The sequence below is a fragment of the Aristolochia californica genome, unplaced genomic scaffold, assembly GCF_029961685.1.
Source record: "Aristolochia californica isolate CCGP_79_NKW_82.1479 unplaced genomic scaffold, dmAriCali1.0.hap1 SCAF_1, whole genome shotgun sequence".
NCBI classification, from domain to species: Eukaryota; Viridiplantae; Streptophyta; class Magnoliopsida; order Piperales; family Aristolochiaceae; genus Aristolochia; species Aristolochia californica.
In genome coordinates this window covers 56,898,277-56,915,923 of record NW_027181770.1, presented here as the reverse complement: position 1 = coordinate 56,915,923, position 17,647 = coordinate 56,898,277, and the positions used below count along the sequence as shown (strand labels likewise).

Genomic DNA, 17,647 nt, shown 5'->3' with positions numbered 1-17,647 from the left:
TCAAGTACAAAATTGTTTATGACAAGCTAGTCGAAAACTAATTTATGCCACAATCACTTGTCCAAATATCTATATATATATATATATATATATATATATTTTTTTTTTTTGTAAGTGTGGTTAGCCATTTTATTTAGTGTCTGAGCAAGGTATATATAGAGGTTGTATAGAGAATATTAAAATATTTAAAGGGATCACTTGGAAAGGGTTTATTCTTTGAACTCATGGTCACTTAAAGATAAAGACTTCTCAAATGTAAATTATTCTTTATCCAAAATTGATAGAAAATCCACCACTGGCTATTGTGTATCTTTGGAAGGAAATTTGATAAGTTGAAAGATCAAGAAACAAAAAATTGTGATATGTTCTAGAGTAGATGCTAAGTATAAAGGTAGGCTTATACTGTTAATGAGTTGATGTGGGTAAGATCAGTTGTTCGGGAATTGAATTTATAAATTGTTGAATCTATGACCATGTATTGTGATAATCAGACAACTATATTCATTGTAGGAAACCGAGTATTCCATGAAAGAATAAAATATATATAGGTTGACTGCTATTGTATTCGAGATACAGTGATGTGGAAAGAAGTTGTTACCTTGGTGTCTGATCTAGTGATATGTTTACTAAAGCCTTGGGTAAACATGAATTTGATGCATTCTGTAACAAGCAAGGATTTATAGACATTTGTGCTCCAGCTTGAGGGGAGTGTTCAAAAACAGTATCAAAAGTAGTTTGGTAATTTTACATGGTCTATATTTCCACGTAAGGGCACTATTTTACTCAGCATGTTTAGATGTCTCTATGGTTTCATTTTCATGTAATTTGGAGGCGTAGAGTGGGAGTTATAAGCGGTTAAGCGTACAAGCATATTTATGTCTTTGTACTCTATTTTCACTTAAGTAATAAGATGGGTTAGGTGTCAATCTGAATCCCTAATGAGAGCCCGTCTTTGAGCAACCTTCTCTCCTTCTTTCTTCCCTCAATCCTCTTCATTTCATCATTTCACAAGGTGCTTTGTTCGAACTTTTATAATTGGTCGGCCATGATTCTTTCAATACTCTTTTTATAGAGAAAGTTTGTTTGACTACATGCCTTTGTTCGAACAAGGAGTTGAGCTGTTTTTTTTTTTCATTTAATACTATCTAAAAAATCTTTTTAAGGCACATAACTACTTCAAGATTTTTGTTATCATCAAAACTATATTGGATGATGATCTTGAGATTAACAATATCTTGAAATCTTTAGAACAAGTAATTGTTGTTCAATACTCCTTTGCAAAGATTGAGGCTTTTTGGCAAAACTAATTTCAAATTTTCTTGTGTTAGTAAATCTTATTATTAACCAGAGGTTAAGCTAATGTGAGTCAAATTCTCAATCGTACAAATGGAGGTTGTTTGGTTTGAAAGGGTTTTTGTCCGGATTAAAAATGGTGGACTGGTCGTTCCTGATCAATTCAATTTCAAACATGGCGACTGACGAGGTCGGGTTAAATATTTTATTATCGTATTCCTCCTCTGTACCAACTCGAAGCTTCCAAGTTACTGCAGAATTCCGCAAGGCCACGTTCACACCTGAGATTCTGAAATGCCAAGGAAAGAGGTTGAGCAAGTAGCGGTCAGCTTTGACCAAAATATAAGAAGTAGCAGTCACCTCACCTCACCTCTCGTCTCCCACTTACCATCATGGCGGCGGCTAACGAAATTAGATAAATACCAAGGTAAGGAAAGTCGCTGAGATTCAGAAAATAACTCCTCGTCAGCTTCTTCTCTTCCCTCTACCAAAATCAAAAGAAGTCTCTTCTCTTCCGATATTCTTTCCAATGGCAGGGAAAGTTATGAAAGCAGTTCAGTACAGTCGTTATGGCGGTGGCGCCAACGCTTTAAAGGTGACATTATAGACTTCTCTATATTTGATTCGGTTTTCTGCTTCACGGATTTGTTCTTGCCTTTTTATTTATTTATTTCTTGCTGCTTCTGTGAAGATCTTCTTATTACGTGAGTGCTCGGTTCTGGGTTGATAGATTTCGTTGCCTTCTTTGTTTGATCCATTGTTGAGTAATTACGGTTAGCAAGAGGATGCCCCTTCGGAAGCTCCCAACAACTACTGATCAGATTTTACTTCCAAGTTTTACTACCGTTTTAGAAGAAGAAACGTTTTGTTTTATAAAGTAAGCTGGAATTTAGAATAAGGAAATGAATTTAGTTTTGCTCTCTCTTGTAGTCCCGGAGAGGGTGAAGCTCTATCATTTTTATGTTTTTAGTTGATTCTAGGGATGAATCCAGCCTTAAGAAGAAGAGAGATAACCTGAGCATGGATTCCAGAGGGAATTCGGACTGTTGTATGTTTATATCCTGAGATATCTGGGCAACTTGGTCCAGTTGTTGGATCAGATGCATTATTGGTAACATTCGTTTGCTTTGAATGACAAATTGGCATAATATCTAAAACAAACAGTTTGACATACCAAATCAGTTACCACAGGGGGTGCCTGAATACTCAATTCTCCTTAGCCAGCTCAGAAGGGGGAGATTGGATATGATCTATTGCTGATCTATAAAAAATAAAAATAAAACTTTAACGGCCCTTACTATTTCAGAAAAAATTTACTGATAATGAACTCAAATGCAAATGTGAAATCTCTAAGTTGGTTTAATTTTATTTTATTCTGTTACTATTTCCCTCATATTTTTATTTCCGCTTTAACACTCACCCATTTCTTGATAATCGTCCATTCATAGCTATTATTATTTGACTTTACAGCATGTGGAACTTCCAGTTCCTTCTCCAAAAAAAGATCAAGTTCTAATAAAAGTAGAAGCAGCTGCCTTAAATCCAATTGACTGGAAGATTCAGAACGGAGTAATGCGGCCTTTTCAGCCTAGTAAATTTCCTCTTGTTCCAGGTAAAGATGAAGCTAAAGGCTTCCAGACTTCTCTTCCAACCTTTTGGAAAAAATCTCAAATCATTCTTCTGTTTGTTTAGTATGTTACATTAGATTGACATTATCATTGCAGTTAAGTTGCAATTTAAGTTCATAAATTCCAAGTGTGGGTTAGTCTACTGAAGCTTTTGGCCATCTTTTTTCTGATAATAGACTGTATAAATATGAAACAAGGGCTTTATCGTATAGATTCCAGCTATACATTCTATTTGTGTTGTAATTCTGTGTCACTGTTTCTGATACAGTAACTGATATATCTGGAGAGGTACTTGAGGTTGGTTCAGAAGTTAAAAAATTCAAAGCAGGAGATAAAGTGGTGGCCATGCTTGATAACTTTGTGAGTTCTTAGAAAACTCCATCTTGTTTTGGTTCAGCATTCTGTTATTTGGAAGGAATTTAGATTGATCTGGAATTTGATATGATGGCCATTATCTTTTAGGCAGACATTGATCTATTCTACAGCTTTTTCCTTTCACTAAGAAATGCACTTTCCAGAATACAAAACATTGAGCATGCCGTGGCATTGCTGCCTAACCTTCCAAGGAAACTGAAAATTTAACATCGGTCACTGCTTGCAAGCTGTGCCTTGTACCAGGTTGAAAAGCCGGCACTTGTTGAAGTTTTGAAAGGAACATAAAGCTACTTGTTCTAACAAATAACTGTAGGTTTGTAAGGATGATCTACTTATTAGCTTGTGTATGAAAATTATTCCTTGTTCCAATACTTGGCAAAGAACAAAAACATAAAAAAAAAAAAAAAAAAGGAAAGATATGGTCGGAGTAAGTCTGCCTTTGGGAATCATCATGATTTTTTGGGTTTTATGTGGTTCAGCCAATCCGCAATAGATTTTTAGGTACCTGATAGAATGAGGATCCTTTCCAAATTAGATTATATTTGACGTTCAAAAGTGCAAGTAGAGATCCTTCTTGTTAAATTCAAAGTCAAACACCTAATGACATGATTATTTTCATGGATGCAAAGTGAAGGTCCTATCTGTATCAGCTAACCTGATCCCAGATTGGGGGGTGGAGAATGGTGGATTAGCTGAAGCTGTGGGAAAAAGGGATTGAAATTTGGGAGATGGCAGGGGAGGACTCGAACATAATATTGTTTGTCAATTAATCTTAGGTAGATTGACAGTAAGATAAACATGAGACAATAAGAGAGGTGTCTGATACTTTTTTCATTTGACATATTGAATGCATTTTTTGCATTGTGTTTTTCTCATATCTGACATTTCTCAATCTTTGTCTATGCCACAGAGTGGTGGTTTGGCAGAATTTGCAGTGGCCAAGGAGAAACTAACAGTTAAGCGACCAGAACAAATTTCTGCCGATGAAGGTTCAGGTTTAGTAGCAGCAGGCCTTGCAGCTCACCAGGCATTGACTGCAGGAGGTGTAAGTCTTGATGGAACTGGAAAGACCAAAACTGTGTTAGTTACGGCTGCCTCTGGTGGAGTTGGTCATTATGCAGTTCAGCTTGCAAAGCTAGGTGGCCACCATGTCACTGCAACGTGTGGAGCTCGGAATCTGGAGTTTGTCAAGAACTTGGGAGCAGATGAGGTTCTTGACTATAAGACTCCAGAGGGTGCTGCCTTGAAGAGCCCTTCTGGTAAGAAATACGATGTAGTTATCAATTGCGCGGAGGGTATTTCTTGGTCAACTTACCAACGCAATTTGTCTGAATATGGGAAGGTGGTAAATCTTCCTGCTAGTGGAAGTACCATGTGGACCTTTGTTGTGAAAAAAGTGACTTTCTCAAAGAAGAAGATGCTAATGGTGTTCTTGTCTCCCAATGGGGATACCTTGGAGTTTCTGGTTCGCTTGGCAGGGGAAGGAAAGCTGAAAACAACAGTCGACTCCAGGTTCCCTCTGAGCAAGGCAGAGGATGGCTGGGGCAAGTGCATTGAAAGCCATGCTACTGGCAAGATCATTGTTGAGCCATAGAAGAGCTTGTATGGTGTTCTGTCTGCTACATAGTGAACTCCTTTTACCAAACAAATGTGTTGCCTTGTTTCATTTCTGTATAGCAACGAAGGATTGTTTTATTTTGGTTGTTTGTAGGAACTAGATACTGTGTTGTTTTTGCTGGCATATACGAGTGAGACTTTTGTAGTGTTCAAACCTGTTCCTGGTGTCCTGTACACGCAGCTCTTTAGATTTCATTTGTCATTTTCCTTTTTGATTTCATATCAGTCTACCATGAGAAGGATTTTTAACAGTGAGAATAAAAATGGGCAGATGCAGTACAGTCCAGGAAGATAAAACTTACACAAGGACAAACAAAGATGATAAAGAGTTGTATGATTGCCAGCCAAAAATAAATATCTGATAATAAAAAATGAGATAACGCGTTACACGTCGGTGACTTGCACCTACCTCACATCTTATAAACTATTCGTATAAAATATAAAATAAATATTTGGAGGCATTAAGAGAGGTGGAGGGGAAGACTCTGGTTCGAACATTCCATTGGATTTATATTACCATTTTTTTTAAAATTAAAAATTACAATAAAAATTACATCAATATCTCTTAGTGCGGTCTGCATTACATCCACACCCATGATCACATATCTCACTATGACCCACCTTATTCTCTCTTTCCCCTTTATTCTTATTCTAAATAATTATTATTTTTAATTGGTTATTTAATTTATTATTTATTAGAATTCAAAATTTTTACCGTTATCGTATCAGTTTAATTTATGACAAAGAAATTACCCTTTTTTATAATTATTATTTATAATATATTATTAAAAATTAAAAAAGTTTGATTTATGTTTTTACTAAAAAAATAAACTTTATTTTGTTTTCTAATGTATTAATTAATGGAAAAAAAATTCCCCAAAATGCATATTGGATGTCTTCCTTCATGGTTGAAACTAACAAGGTGGGCAGGGCATGAGTCATTATAAATATTTTTCAAATTTTAGATAGTGGTGACACTTGTGAAACAACCACCATCATATCATATTGGAGGAGCAAATGTATAATGTTATCGACATATAAGATGTCACCACCACTCCATCATCTTTTAAATTATTCCATTTTTCAGGGGGACCATTGTTGTATCAATTTGTTATAGATGTTGTCTGACAACCGATCTCAGTGAATTAATTCTGAGGTGCAAAAACCTTGAAAGTTTATTAGCCATCTGAGTTTGGGTTTCATCCCCCCCACTAGATATGTTCCTTGTAGGACTGAATACCCTCCCTTCCTCTTGATGTTGGTCATTGATGTGTAGGTAGGGGATACCTCATGTAACATTGTAATAAAATCTTTATAACATAAATGTAGACAATGTCTACTAAATAGGAAATTATAAAAAAAAAATAGTGGCATAAAAAATGCCTGGATGGTAAATAAGGTGGATTTTATGCAGACTCCGTAGTTCACGCGTCCCAATCCATGCGCCCCTTCCCCTTTTTCTGTAAAAGGAAGAAAATTACAGATGTGGCCCCCACCGACGACATCGTGGCTGGAATTTGTCCCTGATCCCCCACCCCACATCTTTACAGAAAGATATACACCAAAGAAATCGTATATGCTCCTCCTTAGGAGCCTAGTTCGATGAACAAACTCAACAACATTAAGGGAGGAAATTACTTGTATTTTATGTGACCGAACTACCCTTTTCTTTTCTCATAATAAAGAAGCCTACCCTGCCCTGCTTCTCGCTTAGCGGCAGCTCCAAGGAGGGTAATATCGTCATTCAGAGATGATCCTTTCGTGATGTCGAAGCAGCGTGGGGGCATTTTCGTTATCCAAAATAAACAGACAGAAGTCTCCAGTGGCAGTGGGGACCCCCGTCGTCTTCCCTTGTTCGCCTCTTCCTCTGCTCTTTTCCTTTTTTCCTCGGTTTCTTCCCATTTGCTTCTGCAGTTTGTTTTAATGGCAAAAGGAAAGATGCAGTATGCATAGAAACTCCTGTGGACGGACCTCTGCATTATTGTGGTCCACGAATAGCCTCTCTCTCTTTTTTCTCTTTTTCCTTTTCGTTTTATTTGCTTGGGGTCGATCGCTGCTTGTTCGCCGGTATTCCTTGGATTGATTGCTTGATGTGCGGTTGGTGGATGGTGAGTTGCATTGTCTGACCTTTACCTTTTCGTAGCTTTGGTTTGATTCTTGATAGCGTTGGTTTATGATAATGAATCGGTTCATTGAGATCTATTGATTTTTCAGGGGTTTAAATTTGTTTTCGATTTTCTTTTATCGTGTTTTTGGGGATTTTCTTTGCGGTGTTCTAGGGGCGATGCTGTGGAAAATTTTTTAATTCGATCAATGGAGAATTAAACGTGCTTTGCGTAAATTAAGTGAGATAGTCGGTTGTGAATCGGTTTTGCCGGTGTGTTGTGCGTGTTTTCCCTGTGGTTTCTGGGGATTCGTTTTACATCTGAGTTTCCGGCTTTGTATGAAGCGATTAATTGTTGGTGTTTGGCGTTTGGACGTTCCTTTTCCTTCATTTTCAATCTAAAACTGATGTAAGTTCCTCGACCAGAAACTTCGTTTTGTTTAAGGTGAAAATGAGTATTTTGTTGTTGTGGAATTTTAAAATGATACGTTTATGTTCTTTATTGACGTCTCTGTAAGTGATGGCAGCGTCGGTATAGCTTGGAGGCTCAGCATGGATTGGAGTGTCGTTGCTTCTCTAAGGAAGCATGCTCGGTTATTTAGGATTGGTTCACTGTCCCATTCTTTTGGCCCAACGTTTTGTTTTTTTTATGAGATTCTGTTATGTGGTTATTCATCTCTCTTTCTTTGTTGAAGTCTATGAAAAAACAGAGTTTTCTTTACTGGATCTCGCTATTTATTTGATGTTACTGCTTTTTCTTCCTTCCCTGATTCTATTTGTTCAACAATGGATGTGAATGGAGCCACCTTTTGGATTTGAATTAGACATTTCTAGGCTTTCATATGTTATATGCACAATCTAATTAGATATATCTCAGTCATAAGTTGGATGCCTTCCTCTATTTTTGTTTGTCTTGCAAATTTCTCGTTGAACTCTCCACATGAAGGATTCTACTGATGTCGATATGAAGCTTTACTTTCTTTTTATTTTCTTTTGCAGTTTAATTTCCCCAGTTCTTGTCAGCTGGGAGATACCCACTGTAAATGGAAGCCAGTTTCATCCCAATCTGTGATCGTCTTCTAGTGCACATTGAAACTTCTCCATTTGGAGTTTTTCAGCAGTTTCTACAGATTTTTATAGCGGTTCATAGATGATATCAGTTACCTGCAGCTTATAAAAGGCGGCATTCAAAGCATGTCGTTCATCTTTTGGGTGATGTTTAATCACTCATACCACGAGAAGTGGGACATCCTTCAAACGAATTTTTCTTATACGCAACTATTTCCTGTTAATATTTACATTCAAGTGGGTGAAAGGCACTGCATTGCCAGTGTGGAGGCTTTTGTACAAAGTTCCATAGAAGTTCATTGAGACCCTTGGTTTTGTTGCTGGGTAAAACTGTAACTATGGAGAGGTCAGTTGTATTTGACATAATTGTCATGTTATGTCGATGTTGATTCTGTAATGTCAGAGCTGCTCATTGCTGGGAAACTGTTGTGCAGGTATAGAGTTATTGAAGAGATTGGAGATGGAACTTGTGGAAGTGTATATAAAGCAATTAACCTAGAAACAAATGAAACTGTAAGTAATGAACTTTCTGCTTGAAACTTAAACTCTCTCCCTATCTCCTATTTGGATTTGGAATTGTTCAACTAAATGTAAATTCAAAATTTTTATGTATGGTTTTTGGCATGTATGTTCTTATTCAATTTATAGATCTTTTCCAAAATTGCTTTACTTTTTCTTTATGCAATTTGACATGGTATGAATCAATTGTTGTGTGTCTGAACTAATTATAGGTTGCAATCAAGAAAATGAAGAGGAGGTTCTACGTTTGGGAGGAATGCATGAACCTTCGTGAGGTTAAGGTTTGTTCCTATGACACTAATTGGTGTGCTCTATGTTTCTGGCCTTTTTGTCTATTTTTTTTTAAATAAGATTTTCTCATATTCGTATAAATCTACCGTCACTTCCCATGAATATTAATGTAAAAGTTTTTATTTATTTATTTATTTATTTATTTTTGAAGTCTCTCTGCAAACTAAACCACCCCAATATTGTGAAGTTGAGGGAGATTGTCCGGGAAAACCATGAGCTCTTTTTCATTTTTGAACACATGGTAAGTCTTCCAATTTCTTTTACTTTTTCCCCCTCAGTTTTTAAAATTTTGGATTATTTGTACCTTTTATTTGCTGTCATCCTTAATGAAAATGTAATATGAAGGTAATACAGTGCATGCTATTGACATATATTATTAAGCTCATTTATATCCTCTGTTATTATGGAATGTGAGAAGAAACAGCACTTTTTCTTATGAAATTCTTTTGACTGACAGTTCTCTCTCACTCTTGATCAAGAATGCTAGTTATTAATTGAATATTGAACTGCTTGCAAGTCAAATTTATCTTTGAAATTCATGTTCTTGTCTCATTGCTTCCTGAACATGTTTTTTAGGAATGTAATTTGTACCAAATCATGAGGGATCGCCAGAGCCCCATTCCCGAGAATGAGATTAGACAGCTTATGTCTCAAATACTCCAAGGACTTGCATACATGCATGGAAATGGATATTTCCATCGGGATCTGAAACCTGGTACTTTCACAATCCTCAGTTTTGGGCATAGAAGATTCTTCTTTATAATGTACTGTTTAGTTTTATTCTCCTATCTGAATATTTGTTATCTTCATCTATGAAGAGAATCTGTTAGTGACAAAAGATGTCATTAAAATTGCTGATTTTGGGTTGGCAAGAGAAGTTGCGTCCCAGCCTCCGTATACTGATTATGTCTCTACAAGATGGTAAATAAATTTCATGCTTGATCTCCATGCTTTCTTCACTTATCAGTAAAATGTAATGGCTATTTAGGTGTGATTTATTTATATGTTATCTTATTAAATTTTGGAAAAATAAAATTTTGTAGGTACCGAGCTCCAGAAGTCTTACTGCAGTCTCGGTTGTATACCCCTGCAATTGGTATGGCATTTATGCCTTTTTATTATTGTTTCTGTTGTTATTTGAAGTTTACTCTCCTTTTGTAATTTTCATTGCCTATGTACGTATGAGAAAAAAATGGTCTGGTTCTATCAACTCCTGGTTCAGTGAATATGTGAATGCCCCCATTTAGAAGGGAATCCCATGTAAAACAGTAGCACCAACATGAGGTCGTGTGTGGTGTTGGATGTTACTATTGAATTGTTACATTCCTCCTTCCATTGCTTTTAGACAAACTGTTACTCTCTTCATATCAAATTTATAAGAGCTGTTCTACTCTTGATAAAATTCTCATAATATCCAGTCAAAATGGGGAACCGATGAATTTTATGATGTTTTATTTGGTTAATTTTTTTACTTATGTATACTATGATTGTATTTATTACTGTTCTCATCTGCTAATAAACTAAAAACTATTACAGACATGTGGGCAGTTGGTGCAATACTTGCTGAACTTTTCACACTTTGTCCTCTTTTTCCTGGTGAGAGGTAAAAATCTCAACTACTTAAGCTTGAACTTTCTTGGATGCTGAAAACTGAACATTAAATGTTTTCTTGTGACATTTCTCCATCTCTTTAAAATGTCCTAGATTAGGTCTTAGGATCTCAACTGATAATTTTGGTGCAGTAAGTTTTTTTTCCCTGGTAGAGTTGTTGACATATATGATGACTTGTCACTCTGAAGACATTGTGCAACATGACTTTATTCTGTTTGCAGTGAAACAGACCAATTATATAAAATATGTACTGTTCTTGGGAGCCCTGATTACATTACTTGGCCCGAAGGCTTGAATCTTTCACAAAGACTAAACTTCAGGTTTTCTGAGGTGAACTCTTCACTTTGTGCTAATACTGTTGCTGTTTTGTTTTTCAATTCAGTTTTACACAAACCATGCTTTAATTATCAATGGTTGAAAGGAAAGAAGCAAGAGATAAAAAAGAGAGATATGAGCTACCTTATGTCAAATTCCAAAGTTGTTGTACATTTCTTTGAGAAAATTTTCCAAAATGCACGACTCAAGTGTGTAAAGAAAAAGAAAAAAAAAATGCACATGATTCCTGTAATTATCTTGAACTATCTTGCTTAGCACTTTCTTTGTTCATGTAATACAGATCATGCCAGCTAATCTGTCTGATCTAATTCCAAATGCTAGCTTCGAAGCAATAGACTTGATCATGGTATGCAAGCTTTAGTCTTCGTCCTTTTCTTGAATATTTAATTTTGGGTTGGTATGAATATGTTACTGAGCAATTCTATGTGATGCAGCAATTATGCTCATGGGACCCCCAAAGAAGACCGACTGCTGAGCAAGCTCTACAGCATCCCTTTTTCCATGTACATTTTTTGTGAATTTGTTTTTATTTTCCTTTGACATAGGCGTGTTTTCTGACACTGTTCTGTTGGAATACAGGTGGGATCATGGGTCCCTTCTTCTGTCCAAACACCTTTTCCGCCCAAGTGCAGTTCTCAGACAGGTGAGTTACATTATGTGTAAATAAAGAACTTGAACTAAAATTTGTTTTGTGGTGTTTTTCAGTTGTTTCTAAAATCTATTTTTTGGAAATATTTGGTTTATGTAGGAGCAAAACCGAAGCTGGAATTAAATTTGTGGGATTTTGGTACTGAATCAGATGATTGCTTTCTGGGCTTAACACTGGCAGTGAAGCCTAGTGTGCCGAGCATAGGTGGTACTAGTTAAAAACTTCTCAAGCATAATTTTTATCATAGTGAAGCATGATCAGTTGATGCTCATAGTCTGACTGCATTTTTTTTTCTTTTGGCATTTTAAGATTAAATTTTATTTTATTTGTTTTTAAAATTTAATTTAATTTTCTTGAAAAGCTAAGGTTTGATAAATTGACTCTCTGTGCTTTAGTTTCCTTTACTTTCTGCCCTTATGCTGAAGCATTTAATTCTGTATCGTATAGTATTTGTCTGACATAGTCCTGTAGAAAACCTTTCTTGAAGTGGGGCAGGCCTGCCCCATTACGTGCTATATCATCAAGCTAATTTTCTTTCTTTGCAGAGGTTGGCCATTCAGTTCCTCAAAAAGCAAGAGAGGTATGTCTTGATAAGAGCTTTTCTCTCTCACTCAAGCACACACACATACACATCTGTACACATTCACACTTACGGTTGGCATTCACATTGAACTACTACATCAAACTCCTTTAATTTAGTTGTTCTTGTCCCTGCTGAAAAAATCCAAAACCAATGAAATGCAGGACATGTTATTTTGCTCTGGATTTCAAGACCACTCCAGGCAATCAGGTTAAGTCTTCTATGTCCTGATTCATCACGTTTTCTTTTCTTTTGAATCTGGCCTTGTCTCCACCTTCTTGTTTCCTTGCTACTGAAATTTGCAAAAGAGTGCCAATCTGTGGCTGTACACGAACTCCTATAGCTTCTGCCTTGACATGATACCTATTCTGTTCCAGTGTTTTGGCCGCTACTCTCTCCTGATCAGAGCAGAAATGATGTTCCAGTGAGATCTTCTTTGCTGTCGTTGTCATGTATGAACAGGTAGAGAATGTCAAGTTATAGCTAGTATTTCCATTCAGCATTCTACTGAACTTTGGTAAATTGATGAAATTTAGAGGAATGACATATATCCCTGATATTGCAGTCAAGTCTCTTTACCGTCCATGGGAATTCCACAGTCGACAGGATTTACCATGCCTGGCCTTCAACACAGTAATGTCCTTGACAGCCTCTCTTTTGGACCAATGATGGTCATACCTTCGTCTTACCAGCACGGTCGTGTTTGAGTAATTTTATTTCTATACTTGAATGCTACGGAATTTCGTACGAGGCATATAATGTTCTACAGTTTGATATGATGTAATAAGAGAAAAGGGCTGTGGAAGAATTCCTCTGTAAATTAAAGTTTTGTTCCTGTATCTTTATTTATTTACTTCCCTTTCGCATTTTGTTGAATCCTATTCTGCAAACCTGAGCAAATAAAGTTACAGGAGATACGAATGTGTGTTTCTTGTGTCTATACAGTACCAGGAAATACGGAGATGAACCCTTTTCTGTTCTTTTCCCAGAGGCAAAGTCCTACTGGCGATCCTGATCTACAAGATTGAGTGTGATTTCCATTTTTCTTGGAAATTTGCCAAGTAGGCTAGCAGAATGTCACCCCATAGAAAAAGGAAGAAGATAGAGAAGAAAGAACACAGAGTCGGGATTGTTGGCTACGGGGTAGTTATCTCTGACTCATACAGCAAGCAGTGTCTCTCTTATGTGTGTCAGAGTTAGGTGGTTCCGGTCCACCTGGGTTAGGTTCTATCCGCCCCTGATCCACTGATGGGTTAAGTACTTGGCTTTCCGTATCTTAAGCGGTTAGTCTTTATGGGTTGTATTAGTTAGGTGTTTGATTAAGCACTCTAAAGTTAAGCGAGCCTAAGCGAGAGTAATCTTAGTGACTTCCTGGGAAGTTGCTAGGTGTTTGACAATGTGGGCTCTTTGGGAATTTCTGATTTAACGTCAATTGAGTTGCATGACCTTTTCAATGGGTTCCGTATTTTTAGGGACAACTACGGGGATCCCATTCACATTGAAAGAGATTCTAAGGTAATTATGAGCTGGTGTGATCATGCACTTGCACCCTTAAGGTACTGGGCCGTTGGAAATTTTGGATATTGTCTCACATTTTTCTTGTATTTAGTCTCAGATTCCAAGATCTATAATTTCGGTAACTGAAATACATGCCAAGCAGGGAATAACTCTTCAATCTCTTGTTATTAGGGATTTGCTCCGCTGATTTTGTCCTGTTTACTCTCCTTTGTTAATATATATAAAAAAAAATGATTTCTTGAAATTATTTCAGGTATAAGATAAATACGATTTTAAGCTACCTCGAAATATTGTCAAAGGAATTATCAAAATTTTAAGTGTGACTCCAGAAGCGGTTTACTAGGACCCAGTCTTCTATGTGTCTCAACAGAAGTAGTCGGTGCGCATGAACCTCTGAACAGAGAGGGCTAAGCATGAAAATCAGCCAATAATTTTCCCAAAACCTTGGACTGAAGTTATTAACTCTCCAATCGAAAGGGTTGAAATTCTCCTTAACGAATCATTTTTGTGTTTATTTGGTCCTCAAGACATTGAGTTCTGACACCTACATACTCAATCAATTTTGTAGACAAGTGCATAACTAGTTTCATTACAAAGTCAGTTGACAGGTGCATTTGACAAAAAATATTCGTTACTCCATTCTCATTTGTTTGTGCACACTATATATGCCAGATTAAGAGGGATTGTTCAAGGGGGATCGATGTTCGAGTAAGCAAGTGTATTAGGTTTTTGTTCTGATTGAGTTATGAACACTTTTACGAACTAGGATTCACATAAAGAAGTTTTTTTTTTCAGAAGAAGAGAGATAAATATCAAGTTTCTTCTGCAAAAGACATGGCAAGAATCTGCTGAAGGCAACAAATGCGAAGCTAGCAATATACATGTTGCAACATAGAAATCTCGTCAAAATGTTAACCAAAAGAGAGTAGAAAACGTCAACTTGGAAGAGTTCACCATTCCGTTGTGAATTGTAGCAAATATGTACAAAGAGCATCTCAAAGCCCCGCCATGGAGAAGTTGTCACTGTCCTGTTACATACAGTCTACTGCCCTGTTGCAAATCAATTAATCTGCAAGGAGTAAAGCTTTGGTAATAATCGGTTGAGAGTCCTTAAAGAATTGACAAATTGAAGGAAAAGAGGACAAAATGAAAGAATAAAAAGAAACTTCTTACCAACTGCAGCTTAGGATCACAGAGATCAAAATTTAGCTAATGCCTCCACTCTTCTGCTCTGTAGTTGTGATCAAATATGTTCCTTGCATCTCCTTCGAATTTGATTCCTTTATCCTAGTTTTTTTTTCCGAATATCAATTGATTACCATCTTTCCCATCAAGTATTCCTCTCTGAGTCAGAAAGTCTCAGTCAAATATCTCTTGTGCCTCGATGATACTGTGTTGACTACGAGGCAGGAGTCTAAAGTCAGACACTAAGAATTTGACAAAGTAGCATATAAAAAAAGTGCCAACTTAGCAAAGAAGTTGGACAACCAAGATATAAACTATTACTAATGGTTGAATAGAACTTACTGTTCATCCTTTGTGACACGGTAATATCTCTCAGCATGCTGTCGTTGACCAATTAACTGAGCAAATCGTTCATCATGAGTAATCACGATGAGTTGAAAATTCTCTTGACCCTTCCTATCCTCCATAATTCTGCCAAAAAAGGATGTATAAGAGGACAAAAGATTATCAGAAGCAAATTGTCCTATCAAACTCTAAAATAAGGATCAACCTTAAGAGGGCTGAGGCTAGACTTTCGGCATTTGGACCATCTAAATTTGTGGTGGGCTCATCTAGAGCAAGTATACCACAATTGAGACAAAATGTTTCTGCAAGTGCCAATCTTATAATAAGAGAAGCAAGGACCTGAGAGAAATGCAAGAAGCTTTTAACTCTGTTAAGATTGTCATATTAATAACATAAAGTGTGTAAAGCAATAAACAAGAAGATGCTAAGTGATATATACAGTACGTAGAGAGAAGAGAAACTGCATAAAAAAAAGTGGAAGAAAGTCAATTGATTTCTAGAATTCTGACTAAAATACCCCTGAACACAGATATTAAAGTCGGCAAACTCCAAATATCCAAACATGAACTTTTCCCATGGTTGAGTATATTGATCAGTAATTAAAAAAAGGTAAATCAAAATATAACAGAAGCAACATAAAGGTGCTGACAATTACTTGATTACCTATTCTGTGTTAGAAAATATGTTTTTAGGGGTATTAATGTCATTGAGAATGCAAGTGTGACACTAAGTATTCCAGGAGTATTGTGGCTGTTAAAATTATGGTTCTGGTCTTTTTTAGAAAGTTTTTAGGACTTAGAATTGGTTTTATCAATGACACTTTTAGTAGGGGTATATTTGTCTTTTTGAATATCATTACACTTAAGTAATAAAAAAGTAGGTCAGAGGTAATTAACCCCTCATGAAGTCTGCCTTCCCCGGCAGTTCTCCTCTCTCATTTCTTAGTTTCTTCTTTCATTCTCCTTCAGCTTTTTAATCATCAGATTTTACATGGTGTTAGAGTGCTAAAGTCCAAGCTTGGAGAAGTTTCAATCTTCCTCTACAGATTTTCCAGACATGCGACCTCTGTAACAAAGGGATTTTTCATTTCTTTGTGTGACTCAAAGGTTTTTTACTTTTCGTTCTCCTCGTGCCATAACCAAGTTTATGGCTTGTGCTGCTGTTTGAGCAACTGTGTTTATGTGCCCTAGAGGGTCATATAGTAGCTGTTTTAAGGTCTAGGCATAGACCTGTATGTGTGCAGGGGTCTCCAGGCTGGAATAGTGCCTGCACATGCTAATAGGTTGCAGTATTGTATGTTGTAATGATGCAATCTACCTTGAATTAGTGCAGTCTTTTTTATTTGTAGTGCAGGAAGTTTGGGTCCAGTCTGTCCTAAGAGGGCCCACAAGTGGTCTGTGCAGGCCGTAAATCTTGGTTGAGAACTACATACCTCATCTTGTTTGGTGCCACTGAGTGTCTGGTTGGTCGTTGTCCACAGTATCTGTTTGCGAATATAGCTGATTCAGTAGTAGTTACAGTACCTCACTTACATTGAATGGGCAAAACTATCTAAATTTGTCCAAATCAATTTGTATGCTACCAAAGGCCAAAAGAAAGGCTAAATATTTTCAAGACGATCCCCCTTTCTCCCATGATGAGGACTGAGAGGCTGAAAGGCTAAATATTTTCGATACAATCCCCCTTTCTCCCATGATGAGGACTGAGAGGCTGAAAGGCTAAATATTTTCGAGACGATCCCCCTTTCTCCCATGATGAGGACTGAGAGGCTGAAAGGCTAAATATTTTCGAGACAATCCCCCTTTCTCCCATGATGAGGACTGAGAGGCTGCAGACAGCCAGGTTATAACTTGGCTGGTAAGAACCACACGTTAGTAACTAGATCATGAATTGAGACAGCAAAAGAGATGTAGAATACTATCGAGTCTCTTTTTGCTCAATTTATGTAGAGTTTATGAATTGTATGTAAAATATTTTATGAGCCAAGGTGATTGTACTATTACCGAGTACATTAGTGAGATGTGAGGGATGCTACAGGTGATTAGAATGTTCTGTTTATTTACCACTACTGCAGCATAAGAAAGAAGGGCGGATCCAAGTGGCTCGATTCCTTGATGGGTTTGGGCTTGAATACGATGCAATTAGGGCACAATTACTGGCTAATAATGATATACCTATTCTCAAGAAGGCCTTTAGCCATGTGGTAACAACAGAAAGTGGAGTTGCTCCAAAAGATGGTAAGGTGGTTAGAAAGTCAAGATGCTGCACCACTAACTCTTAATTCCACCCTCAGTGCTTCGAGACTCCTAAAGGACGTGGAGGTGGTAGGAGACGTGGTCTTGGAAAGGGGTGTAAAGATAGGCGATGTGTCCATTGTGAGAGAACAAATCACTTTTCTAATAAAGATTGGATAGATTTGGTAAACCTACATGGGCTTATTCAAACTGCTTAAAGACGAGGTTGAGACATCCAAAGGGACTCAAGATGAGAAGTTACTCAAATGGTTGGGTCAATTGACATCAACATCT

General features: G+C 36.9%; 3 protein-coding genes across 5 annotated transcripts in view; 2 read left to right on the top strand and 1 right to left on the bottom strand.

Moving 5' to 3' along the window:
- The first annotated feature begins 1,693 nt into the window (after positions 1-1,693).
- On the top strand, positions 1,694-4,983 carry LOC137962627 (chloroplast envelope quinone oxidoreductase homolog). The gene is made up of 4 exons (XM_068809620.1): positions 1,694-1,888; positions 2,764-2,905; positions 3,190-3,281; positions 4,207-4,983. Exons 1-4 carry the CDS (start codon positions 1,823-1,825, stop codon positions 4,888-4,890), a joined length of 984 nt encoding a protein of 327 aa, XP_068665721.1. The 5' UTR covers positions 1,694-1,822; the 3' UTR covers positions 4,891-4,983.
- Positions 4,984-6,747: 1,764 nt separating this feature from the next.
- LOC137962617 (cyclin-dependent kinase F-3) lies at positions 6,748-12,988 on the top strand. Of its 2 annotated transcripts, none has more exons than XM_068809609.1 (18): positions 6,748-7,021; positions 8,017-8,431; positions 8,520-8,598; positions 8,817-8,885; positions 9,047-9,136; positions 9,472-9,610; positions 9,714-9,816; positions 9,939-9,991; positions 10,432-10,498; positions 10,728-10,836; positions 11,123-11,188; positions 11,277-11,345; positions 11,422-11,485; positions 11,591-11,695; positions 12,037-12,071; positions 12,236-12,281; positions 12,449-12,533; positions 12,637-12,988. In XM_068809609.1, exons 2-18 carry the CDS (start codon positions 8,424-8,426, stop codon positions 12,776-12,778), a joined length of 1,329 nt encoding a protein of 442 aa, XP_068665710.1. In that variant the 5' UTR covers positions 6,748-7,021; positions 8,017-8,423; the 3' UTR covers positions 12,779-12,988. The 2 variants fall into 2 exon arrangements, with proteins under 2 accessions (XP_068665710.1, XP_068665702.1); XM_068809601.1 differs by having other exon boundaries at positions 11,591-11,698.
- A 1,380-nt stretch (positions 12,989-14,368) lies between these two features.
- LOC137952182 (DNA repair protein RAD50) overlaps positions 14,369-17,647 on the bottom strand; it is a 70,636-nt gene continuing 67,357 nt past the window's right edge. The window contains exons 25-29 of one of the 2 annotated variants that reach the window (XM_068799255.1): positions 16,552-16,602; positions 15,325-15,458; positions 15,117-15,245; positions 14,763-14,988; positions 14,369-14,658 (exon numbers count right to left, since the gene is read on the bottom strand). In XM_068799255.1, the coding sequence (XP_068655356.1) occupies positions 14,949-14,988; positions 15,117-15,245; positions 15,325-15,458; positions 16,552-16,602 (354 nt within the window). In that variant the 3' untranslated portion in view covers positions 14,369-14,658; positions 14,763-14,948. The remainder of the gene's footprint in view (positions 14,659-14,762; positions 14,989-15,116; positions 15,246-15,324; positions 15,459-16,551; positions 16,603-17,647) is intronic. The other variant, XM_068799262.1, reaches the window with a different exon arrangement.